This window comes from Phasianus colchicus, chromosome 5 (genome assembly GCF_987193195.1).
Source record: "Phasianus colchicus chromosome 5, bPhaCol1.hap1.1, whole genome shotgun sequence".
In the NCBI taxonomy this organism is placed as follows: domain Eukaryota; kingdom Metazoa; phylum Chordata; class Aves; order Galliformes; family Phasianidae; genus Phasianus; species Phasianus colchicus.
The window spans coordinates 53,076,567-53,089,093 of NC_143440.1; the positions used below are offsets into that span (position 1 = coordinate 53,076,567).

Below are 12,527 nucleotides of genomic sequence, written 5' to 3' on the forward strand. Positions count from 1 at the left end.
TAAGACAAGCACTGACCTGACTTAATCGTTCCTTTTTGTACTGTGCTGTAGAGTGAAAATGTTCTAGCTCTTCTTTCCCAGCAATTTTTCTTTTCAGGCTGAATTGGACTCTGTATGGCTCCGAATACTGAAGAATCTTGAGTGCATCTTCATATTTGATATTATCAAAAAATATTGTAGCACTTAGAAGTTGATCACCTGCAAGAGGAATCAGATGGATATTATTTTAATTAGTTTCTATCTTCTTGTGATTCTTCAAATTCTGTTGCGTTCATGTTCACACACAGAATAAAATAATCAATACCTACCATTCATTTAAAATTCAAAATTATGTTCACAGTCTAGAATCACAGAATAGTAAATTATCTAGTCAAACTGCTCTGTTTGGACAGGGTCTTGCTTTGAGCATGGTCAGCTACAGCATGTTGCTCAGGTCTGTCAGGTTTTGAATATTTCTAAGCATGGTGACTCCACAACTTCTCTGGGCAACCCGCTTCAGGGTCTGATCACCCTGACAGTAACGTTATTTTCTTATAATTTTCAAAATTTAGAATTTGTTCTTAATTAAATCATGATTTATTGTAGTTTTGTTGCATAGTATTTTGCAAAAGAATCAAAGGTAGGTTCTTTGTGAATGGAGTAAGTTGATCTTTCTTTTCATTTTAATTGCGTGTATACTACTTTCTGCATATTCTTTTCACCGTTTGAGTGAAAATAAGTATACAAAAACAATTCACATTTCATTAATCTTGAAGAAACCAATTTTAGAACTATTAATATGGAAAGGTTATATTATTAGCTGGTTTGGCATTTATTATTTCAATTATACAAAGAGATGACAGATCAGAAGGTATCCATAGGCGAACACAGCTACGTGCCTCATTATTTTAAGACTAAAAATATATCATAAAATCAGACTGTACCTTCTCTCAGACTAAACACTTTTGAAGCAGGAGATTCCTTAAGAACTTTTTTAATAAATATTCCTTCATTTCCTCCACCAGCCACACTAAAACCACTAGCACCAGCTTCCACTTCCGTTTTCAAGGTCACTTCCATTGTCTCCTAGGTATGGAAAAAGATGTGAATTTAAAATTATTATTTTATATCAAAGTGTTTGAGATCATACAATTACTGTCCTCAAGTATATTTTCAGTAGCTCAGGAAAGTATATTTAAAGCAGAGAATGCACCTGTTTGGTGAGGGTGTTCTAAATTAAATTAAGCATATGTATTAGGCCATGCTGCCTCAGAGCCACAGGCAAAATAGATCATAATTTTAAAATGTGAAACATATGGAATTTCTTAGGGCTGAAAGATTTCATTTTCTGTGAAGATGCTAGGCACCTGAATTAGAGTTAATCAGCCAGAATAAGAGCTACTGCTGAGCTGTACTCAAATCAGAGAAGACTAAAGAGTGTTTAGAAGAATTACAGAAGGACTCCACACTAGGGATTAAATGCACATATCTATGCCAAATTTGAACAACTTGTTAAGATCTTGGCCAAAATAAGTATAAAGTGATTCTTTATCCATTTTTTCTTTCTGTTCACCCATCAACATCTGTGTGTTGTAACAGAACTTTTTTTCAAACCACATTCATAAAACAGTTGAATGCTTTTAGACTGACCTGTGGATGACTCTGTTTTGATTTGTCGGTAGTATATTTTTTGTTTTCTTCTTGCAGCTGAAACACAGATTTCAATTATTTAGTATTGAGAAGTTGTGCTGTTATAACATACAACAAAAGCCCTGCCTCAGTTATAAAGCCTAGTTTAGACCAAGAATCGAGACTGACTTTATTAGCAACAGAGGCAAAACAGGAATCTACCAGTCAGATGTACAGTGGTAGTGATTTAACAATAAATTAGATGCCTTTGAAAGAAATGAGTGCTGGAGACCAGCTGTATTAAGACATTGATAATTTTTCTCATACAACATCTTTCTTGTGCTTTCATCTTTGTGAATAATATACATGTTTTTCATTTATTTGACTTTCAGCATCAATTTCAAAATGTTGCCTACTTAACATGACTGCAATAATTAAATCTTTACTCTTGAAAAATTAACCGATACAGGTGATTTTGAAATATATACTAGATTCAACCAGTTAAATATCTTAATTATAGAAAACATTTCTTGATGCTTTCTGTTCCATATTCCTTAAAGAACGCAGTCAATTGTATTTTTTGCTGAGAAACAAAAAGATGACCAACAACAAATGCAATACAACATCAATGAACATGATCTGGATTTTGGTGAGGGTAGGTAGGAAGACAATACAGCTGCAACTACATTATGTATGTGACATAGGAATTTTGGCTACCGGTGGGAGCTAAAGCCCTCTGAATCAATCCAATAAAGCCATGTCTGCATAAAACCTCAGCATTCTTACCTTTAAGTATTCTTCTTCTACGGAATATTCATAAACTGGTGAGGATCCCTGTGGCCTTGGACGGATGTCTTCTACTGCCACTTCATTAACCTGCAGGAAAGAAATGAGGGGTGGGAAAGATGCATCCACTATTAAACAGTGACCCAGTTGTTTAGGAGAGATTTTTTCATCTCCTTCTGTGTAAGCATCTTTCATTAGTAATGTTTAATGAAGATAAACCAGTAACTCTTTGGTCAACAATATGAGGGATGCCCTGAAAGTGATGCCTCCTATTTCATTATGTTGGCTCACAACATTTGAGAAGATGTATCACTGAATTCTTCCATGTGGAAAAAATGGCACCTACTGACAGAAGAGCTGATAGAATGACTTTGATTTTCTTTATGAATTGCATGCATCTGTGGGCTGGACAGACTGAAAGTATTAACAGATCAATTAGTAACAATTAAAAAAGGCCATCTTTATGCCATCTCTTCCTTATTTTGCATGGTTAAACTCTGTATCATGTAACTTCAAACCTTATTGTCCTCTGTAAACAAGCAAACCATATAGGAGTCCCAGAAGGAATATGGCTGACAAACTTTCAGCATACTTCCTTGTGGAGTCAGTCGATGGTGAACCATAGATAAAGCTTTAAAGAAATGAGTTTGCAATCAGCAGCCATGATTTGCTAGGTTTTGAGATTAAACAACCTAAAAAAACTCACAGAATCTTCATCTTCTGCATCAGCATCAGCATCTCCCGGAGGCTCTGCTGGTCTCAGCTGTCGTCCGGAACCTGAAAGCAGCACACAGGTTGTTGGAGTTGATATCAGCTGTGCAAAGCAGAGAGCAAAGAGCTGCCAAGCCAACCCCAAGCAGCACACCTGGGAAATGTGCATGGCTGGCTGTAGAAAGGACTGCTTTTGTTCAAATTCCTTATCTCATCAGGCTGATCTTTCCAAAGTGCTTTTGAGAGAGTAAGCATCATGAATTTTTGATTGTCATACAGACTCTCTTTTCATGGGTTTTAGAAGTATCCAGGGCACAGAGGGATGGGGTAAAAGAGACAGGCTGTTTGAAAGTAGGATTATTTTGAAATGCCTGAAGTTGGGCCACAAAGAATGAAACTAGAATGGATATATCATCATTTTCAGCAATTCAAGCTTACCCAGTAGCTGACAGTGTGGCTGAGATGAACACTCCCTGATGTGCAGGATATTCTACATGCATAGAGAAATTCTTGTCCTGATGATCATACCTCCTTTCTGTCTCCACAATATGTTATTTTCAAGGCACTGGGCTGTCTCTCTCTCTCTCTCGGGTTCAATTCTGCAACTGCCATTATCATACATAGTTTTGGCTTGCCTAAACATATCCCCTGGCTTAAAAATATGCTTGAACACTAGACAAGACAGCCACAAGCAACACTGCATGACTCTTTCATTGTCTAGTTTAAACAAAGAATTATTGGGCTGGAAAATAATATTTCTGACTGTGGATATTGCATCCTGTATGTGCAGACAAGCTAGCATGTCTCATATATGCATACAATCACTCTACAAGTTGCTAAGCTCTTGTTAAAATGGCTGTGATTTTGATAGCTTGTTTTCATAGTTTACTGATGTTCTACACTTTTTTTTTTCCTTATCTTTTTTGCATATGAAAATTGCTTAGTGTTGGCAAGTTCATAAAGATCTTTGCCATGTAATCAGTGGTGGACTACTTCATTAAAATGAATGGTGATATTGTGCTTCCAATGGAAATGTTCCATGTCAGTCCGAGGCCAAGTTCATCATTTAAATCATCTTAATTATCTGTCCTATGACATTTTAGCTCCAAAGAACTAAGATCAACTTAGAAAACTGTAGAAAATGGTCTTCCTGCAGGCCAAAATTCAGATTAAGTGCCGACAGAAACTGATTTGATTTTTTCAAAAGCTCTGGTATATGCAGTTTTCAGAAGCTGAACAAAATTAGAAAATGAGTGTTCCAATGTGCATCTAGAAACCTGATTTTAGACATTTCTGTTTAAATTTCTGGAATTCATTCACGAAATTGTTCACCACATCCACATTAATAAGTATCATACCGAGAGAAGACCTGCAGGACTGAGGTTTTATTGTCTAATTTGTTTAGTGCTTCTACAGATTCAGGTGCCAACAGCAAATTTTATGGCTGTTACTAAAATTCCAAGAAATAGTAGGGACTTAGACTTGTGGCATTGCCATATTTTTCACTTGGGAAAATCCCACCCACAGGCTTTGAAGTCCATTAGAATGACTTAACAGAATAGTGCTTGGGTTGCTAGAATGTTTGCTCTTCAGTGCAGCACTTTAAGGCTAATTCTGCATCAATCCCTAGTGGATGCCAATGATTCTACTACTGGAAAAGTAAAAGGAAAGAATTATCTGGAAGGATTCTTGGACTGGTTCACTGCTGTTTCTCTTGTTTTACTCTAGTGATGTTTTATTTGTTTAGAACTAGAGCACTGCAACTGTGGGGTTCTCCTTTCTTGGGATTTGAATGGTCCTGCACAGTTTGCACAGTTGATTTATCTCACCATCCAGTAGGGTACATCCTACAGGTTCTAGCAGAAGTAAAACTTTTAAAACCAGTTGCTTTAAACAAAGGATACTTAGAATGATTAGGCAGCCATTAACTTCAAAATCCTCCTGTTGCTAAGAGTGGGCTACTCATAACCCCAGGATAATTACATCACTTCCCACAGTGAAACTTGAACACTTACTTCCCATCAGGATTACATTTTAAAACAACAAATGACTCTGCCAAGTCTTGTTTAGCGTGGATGTGGAAAGGTAGACTTGGCCTAGATGATCATCTGTGCCTAGATCAGGAGAGATGTTTCTTGTTTTTCCTCAGCCATTTAGCAGGCAAAACAGTGCTGCATGAGGCACACGGGTGGCTTCACTTGGACACCTGCTGACAGGTGGTTGTTTTCCTTGTCCTTACCAGGGATCAAGGCTTGACAAAATGTCAAATGTCATCAGAAACATCCTGAGCAAATCTGTGAGTTTTCACCCACCTTCTGATTTCCCCAGGCTCTACCTATTTTAATTCTCTCTCCTACCATAGTCAACCTATGTCACAGAAGGCTTGTACCCCTCATTCCCACTGTAGGGTAGGCCTATGACTTGCTTCAGATTTTTTTTCCTTAAAAGCAAATCTATAAAAGAGGGGAATTACAGTACTTCAATAAATTCCATTTTCAGCAAAGCTTCTTTCTGTGTATATAAGATTGTGCCAGTAAACTATGATTTATATGCATGTCATTCTCATGCCCCAAATAGTAGTGATGCCAAAGTTTTATAGGTTTGAGGTTTTTTTTTTTTTTTTATAAATCCTGGACAATCAATGCTTTGTTCAGAATGTTTTCATAAACAAGATGGAATTTACATCAGTGACTGCTTCTAATAGCCAGTTAACTGACTTCAGAACAAGGGAATTTTTTGAAAGTAGGCAGTAGGAGTTATATAGAATGAGATGTTTTCATATCATATGACTGCAAATTGTGTTTGCTTTTTAAAACAATTAAAAAAAATATTTTATCTCTAATTTAGCAATCCAGCTGGGCTATTTGGGGTAAAACTGCAAAAAGGTAAAACCAGCTCTATTTTTTTTTTTTGGTATATGCATTCTGTGGGTAACAGTTTCCAAAAACACATTTGAGATATTACAATCAATTTGAAGTATAACAGTGTCATCTAATTCGAGCAAAAGTGTGCGTTAATGTATTGTATAAACTAAACAGAAACGCATCCTCAACTGGGACACCAGCATGTAAATTTATCATAACCTGAGTGCTTTAAAATCAAATTGATAGTATAACAGCAAATGATAATACCAGATGTGTTGTTAAAAAAAAAAAAAAAGAAACTAAACTATTTTGCTGTTCATTCCAGATCAAATGCTTACAGATTGTATTCCCTTCTTTGCTCTTCTTAAGGTTTCGTAGTACAGTTATGTTTGCAAATGAATTTAGTGAACAGAAGTAGTCTGACATATAGCACGTATTTTTGACAAGGATTAAGCATTGCTCATTCTCAGGTAAGATCCTGATCCAGGAGAAGAGGTTTCATTCTGCTATGTTCTGACTGGCATGAATTATCCAACTTTGCTTCAACACTGGGTTTCTCTTAATAGACAGAACCTGAGCTGTGGTAAACATATGAGACATGTTTATGCTTTGCTCACTCATTTATTATTCTTTGTTAATATATGAAAGACACAGAGCTGTGCCTTTTCTCTACTAGGATTTGGTGTATACTAACTACCATTTCTTAGCTGTGGTAAAACACAAACCTTTCCATTTGTCCAGTGTTGACCTGGCTTTATGGAAATAACAGCCTCGAGTCCACAGCCAGTTACAGGACTCATGCTTAGATACTGCTTAGCTCCTGTTTTCTAAATGGAATGCCTTTCTTGAAACAAACACTGTGCCCAAACCTTTAGTCTATGGCTCATTCTCCCCCTCTTTCAGGTATTGCAATTGCTTGGATTCCTTTTCTTCACTCTGAGCCCCACAGTCCCATCTGATTTACTTCTCATATTTGAAATAGAAAATATTTAGAATAATTAGAATATTTAAAATTCTAGCTCCCAGTTCAGAAAAGCACTTGATAACAGGAACACTATGCACATGCTTGGCATTTAACTCAGCCTCTCAAGAGTACATTTTCTGATAGGTAAGTTCACCTGACTTTAGTTTGCTAAGAGAAAATCTTCACTGTGAGGTAATAAGCAAAAAGGCAGCATTCAAATATTTTACTTTTTCTTTGGCATCCTCAGTGTTTTCCATATCCAATTCTATTTTTATCTATCTCAATCCACGGTCTCAATTATTTTGATGGGTTACTTAATTAATGCATGTGTCTTGCACTGGGTTCTTTGGATTTCCAAGGATATTCCAGGAGACTGTGGAGTGATGAATAAATGTAGATCAACCAACTCATTACAATGTTATTTCAGCTAGGCAGCATCATCAAGTATTTAAGCTCACGACTGAAAAATAGTCTAAAACTGGATTTTTTAAAAGCCTTCACAAGGTTACATTGACTGCAAAAAATCTTTTCTATCTCGGCTACCATTTTCTCAAATGAAAATGAATTCTTGGCACTTAAAAAACTATATTCACTACTTTCCAAACTCAGCTGTACTACAGATCTCTGAACCCACAAGGAGATCTTTGTGTTCTCTTAGCTGCATCAATTGGCTTGATGAGCCACAATTTGCCAAATCCCCCTGCTAAATAATGCTCTACAAATGAGATATACAAGCACAAAAATAGTTACTCAGTATCAGCAGTGGCCTGAAATGTTTTACTATTTCTCTTTGTTTCCCCCAGAGCTTTATTCTACAGCTCAAATTACATATGGAAGTGATGACCTCAAACTACATTAAAGACTAGAAGCCTTCAAGGGCTGTTGTTAAAAAGAAACATGGCAGATTTGCTGTCTGCAGACTGCGTGGCAAAGAGCATCTGCCTTAACACCATAGCTTGGATTCAGCTGCAAATTTCCTTAAATATACATGCCAAAGTTTAATGTAAAGACCAACCAACCAAACAAACAAACAAAAAACCCCCCAAAACCCCAAACCCAGCAATTAAGAATATACAGGGGTATGCTAAGCATGAGGGCCTTGGCTATGGCTATTCATCCCCACCATGCACATCATCCTGGGCAATATGGTGGAACAGCCAGTCTTCCAAACAAACAGTGCTGTCTGTGAGACAAACTATCCTGCAAGCAATGCTTGGTGAAGGTAAGAATCTGAAAGGAACTGCAAGTGAACCATACACATGCATCATTAGGGATGCTTCCTCAAGGCATCACCAGTAAGCAGCTCCAACTATTCTGGGGAGAAGCATCAGCTAAAAACCAAGACATCCATTTTCTACAGAAACTTGCAAGCACGTTTCAGAGAACTGGTTTCATTCCATTGTCCTGCCAGATCCCATGGGCTGCGTTACAGCAACTGCTGGGCAGAGCTGTGGGGCATGGGAGGACCGCAGCAGGAATGCTTTGCCTGTCACTCTATCCAGGCAGCACTGCTGGCAGTGGGGAGGTGCGGGTGCAATGTCACGCAGAAAGCTGCCTCTCCCACCCTCTGCCAGGAATGCTATGTTACTTCATTTGAACCACTGCCAGCGAGAGAGCAGGGGCACCCAGTGCTCCACCTAGGTTAACTAACTTGTCAGCCCCAGAGAGAACTATTGCCACAGTGGAAAAAACAGCCATTCTGCCTCAGAAAAAGTGATATAACGAGGGATAGCAATCCCTGTGTTGGGAGAGGGACCCTCCCCGCCAAGCCCTGAAATTCTAGGATTCTGTGGGATGAAGGCCAAAGGTCTAGCCTGTGGAATGGCAGTAATGATGATACATGCAGCTGAAGGGGTTTAACAGGCCTTCCTATCTGCAGGATGCTATCAGAACCAGTTTGGTCTGTGTTTGAGCTCTACTCCCGCCTTTGTTTTGCATTTGGTTTGGTAAAACCCCCTGGCTGCACTCTGTCACTTAGCTGCATACTTGCACCGTGATGAATGTAACTGAGCCTTCGAGCTGAAAGCAGGGGCTTGGAGCAGCGCTGAAGGAGCGGCTACTCCCAAATAACCAACGTGTGAATAGTTTCCTTCCATTCAAGGCATGGACAAGATGTTTCAAATCAAAGCCTTGGTATGTTAAGCTGCCCTTGTCGGCAGTTAGAGTACTTCATTAAAAGCCTTCGAATCATCTCATCTCAAAATCTTCTGAAATCAGAAAATGCACATATTACAATCATCAGCCTCCTCTCCCAGCCAGAGAGCTGTTTGTGAAGTTAGCTCCTATTTTCATCAAAGAGAACAAGCCTCTGCTCTGCAAGTTAGAGCAGCATTCAGGGAACTAAAGTTTCTTACACCCCAGACTGGGCTGTATAGGATTTTGCAGAGCATTTTTCTACAGGTTGACAAATATCAGGGAAGATGTGGAGGAGCACTGGCATCCAAGAACAGATATAAACACTACCATAAAAAGAGAAACTCACAGCCCCCAGATGAAAAGGGGAGTGAATGGCTTTCCCATGAGTGTGTGTTTATTGATAAGCTCTGTCCACAGATTTAAAACTATTAAAAGCATGCCTGCTCAGACTTCACAATGTGAGCAAAACCTTTCGTGATAGCAATCAGAAAGGAGCTCTTTATTTTTATAGTCGTACATCTTTCCTCTGATCGTAAAGATAAACTTAATAGAATCCACAGGACATTAGAGACCATCAGAACAAAAGCACCCTAACAGGGTTCTGCACAGACTCTCAGCTTGAGTCATATTTAAGCAAGAAAAGCACAGGGGATTTTTTTCCCCTTTTTTTCTTTTGCCAAATCGAAATTTCCCAGATCCTGGGTTAGCGGGTTTGATCCAGCTATCACCATTTTCCAGTACTTGGGTGAAAATTACTGCAACATGATTTCAGTAGTTCTCATGATCAGCGAAAGCATTTAGCTGGACCCAGACAATTCTTCTGGTGCTAGAAAAAAATATTTAGTAAAATATTTGAATAGTCCAATATTTCACCTAGTACTGAAAAAGAATATTTTACAGGAATGACAGGGTGTTTGAAAAGAAACTCCCTACTCAAGTTTGTTGTGAGAACCATGCTAGAATGATGTCCAAAACAAACAGCAAAAGAGGACGACAGTGGCTGATACCTGAATTTTTCTCTCTTGATTTATTCCTTGTCTTGCTGGCTAAAATACAGCTGAAAATGACAGGGTGAAAAAGGCAGCTGGAAAATGCTCTTGGCACCAACAAAACAACCAGGGATGTTTCTGATGTTCCTCAGAAATAAACTCCTCCATCTATATAACGCCTTATGAAAGTGAGCGTGAAGCTGCCTTCCTCCCATGGGCAGCACTCTTCTTGCCATCTTCCCCACTAGATAGCTGTGAATTCAACTCTTATCGTGGCTTGCCTAGAAGCAGCGGCAGGTGGGTGCCTATTAGAGATAAGGCCCATAAAGCTCACATGAATTCACTTTCCCACATTCCTTCTCCTCACTGATTCATCACCCCAAGAAACTAGGTTTTTCCCACAGCAGACTGCCTGCTACATTGCCAAAACACAGCCCTGTCCAGATTTAGAAACAATCAGACAAATGTATTAAAAACCATCATTCTCCCTGTGTAGTCTTGATTGACAGCCCTGGAAACTAAATTTCTCAGTCTCCAGAGGAAGTATTGCTTGAGAAGTAGCGGCCATAGCCCAAGGCTGTCTCTTAAAGTTGCCCAGTGGTGATCTAGAGAATCATAGAATCACTAAGGTTGGAAAAGATCACCAAGATCATCTATTCCAACCATCAACCCATCTCCAGCATACCACTAAACCGTGCCCCTCAGGAAATAGCAGGATAAGCTGACTACTGCCTGCTCTCTCACTGGCACATTAAAGAAGGATGCTAATTCTCAGTGCTTTTGATAGAATGCACGTTCTTCCCCTAAAACATGTCTCAGAAGGTCTACGAACATTACGTGAAAAGCCCAAGCCAATGCATACAGGCTTTTTATAAATGCTACTTACCAGTCCAAGTTAGAAACAGATATTTCAGAAGGGATCACTCCTCAAAACCACTTAAGAAACATCATAACCAGAATCAATGTGTTGTAAAAAAAAGATTAGGTTGGACGTTAGGAAATACTTCTTCTCCAAGAGGGTGGTCAGGCACTGGAATGGGCTGCCCAGGGAGGTGGTTGAGTCACTGTCCCTGGAGGTGTTCAGGAACTGTTTAGATGTTGTACTGAGAGACATGGTTTAGTAGGGAAATATTGATGGTAGGTGAATGATTGGACTGGAAGATCTTAGAGGTCTTTTCCGACCGTGGTGATTCTGTGATTTCATGGTTATATTTATATATTGTGTATTTACATAGTTTAAGCTGAAGATTCTTGCTAAGAAGACTTTTATTTCTCTTGACTCCACTGATAAAATTCAGTCAAAATTAAGTACCCAGATTTAGCAGTATTAATGTAGTGATGTTACTGTGCATGTCTCTCTGGTATGCTGGGTATAGCCCCTCTCAAAACAGGAATGCAGGAAAAAACCCTGTAGCTTTTTCACGACCTTTTATGGGGGCTTTTATATAAATAACTGCCCTTGGAAGCAGGTTTTCTGTTTGAGAAAGAGTTCCCCGGGCAACTTGTTTGGACGTAAATCACGACAGAAGAAAATATCTTCTAAGCTTTTAAGTTCCTTAATGTATATGTAATACCAGAGATATGGGGAAAAGGTGACAGAAAATACTGGTGGGAAAATATTTTACATCAAAGATAAAGTTAGTCGTTCCCTCACTTTGTTAAGATAAAAATATTTTCTGTCAATAAACACTGATGCTAGCAAGGCAGTATTTGGCACCGCCCAATTTCTCTTGTTTTTGTGTAGTGTAGAGAAGTCTCCCTAAAAACTAAGAATTTCTGGAAACAAACTGAGAGTTTACAAAAGCACAAAAGCTCATTTTCAGGTAAATTCATACACTGAGTCAATTAATAAATTTATTAATATAGCACTATTCACAACAATGCAGTTCAAATGTGAACTACAGACTGAGTTTTCAGCCCCTAAAGACTCAGTTTTCAAAAAAATTTCAACAGGTGACCTACCAAATTCTTTCTAAAAACACTGCCTCTTTGTTTTGGTTACTTGGTGCTCACCTCTTTTTTGGAAGGCTTTCCCTAGCAAAGATATACCAGAATTCCCTCTTGCCTCAGCATATTCTAAACTCCAATTTGATAACAGTTTCTCATTTACAAATTCAATTTGTGAACTTAATCAGTACTCTTTGAAATTAGAATCAAATATTTGAGGCTGAAAAGCACTGGATTTATGTATTAAGTTATAGAAGGAGAATTATTTGAATAATCTCATTTTCCCCCTCCACACCATTTTAGACAGCCACCGAGGCACCCAAAAATAACAAAGCAGCATGCTTGCCTAACAGATTAGATGAAAGCATAATTTAGTTAAGGAAGTAGATTTCAGTTTTATGTTTCACAGAGGCTAGTATAAACAACAGGGAAAAAAAAAAAAAAAAAAAAGCAGTTTTTAAAGACTTGTTACTACAATCCTGGATTTCTTTACGATTAAAGACTAAAGTAATGAGAAATTAA

The 12,527-nt window shown here is 38.3% G+C and overlaps 1 protein-coding gene across 3 annotated transcripts in view; it reads right to left on the minus strand.

The window, feature by feature from the left end:
* Positions 1-12,527, minus strand: part of AHNAK2 (AHNAK nucleoprotein 2) — a 60,496-nt gene that overhangs the window by 24,212 nt on the left and 23,757 nt on the right. For all 3 annotated transcript variants that reach the window (XM_090141742.1, XM_031605555.2, XM_090141743.1), the window contains 5 exons: positions 3,101-3,171; positions 2,395-2,484; positions 1,630-1,686; positions 924-1,065; positions 17-198 (listed from right to left, as the gene is read on the minus strand). In XM_090141742.1, coding sequence (XP_089997868.1) covers positions 17-198; positions 924-1,065; positions 1,630-1,686; positions 2,395-2,484; positions 3,101-3,171 — 542 coding nt within the window. The remainder of the gene's footprint in view (positions 1-16; positions 199-923; positions 1,066-1,629; positions 1,687-2,394; positions 2,485-3,100; positions 3,172-12,527) is intronic.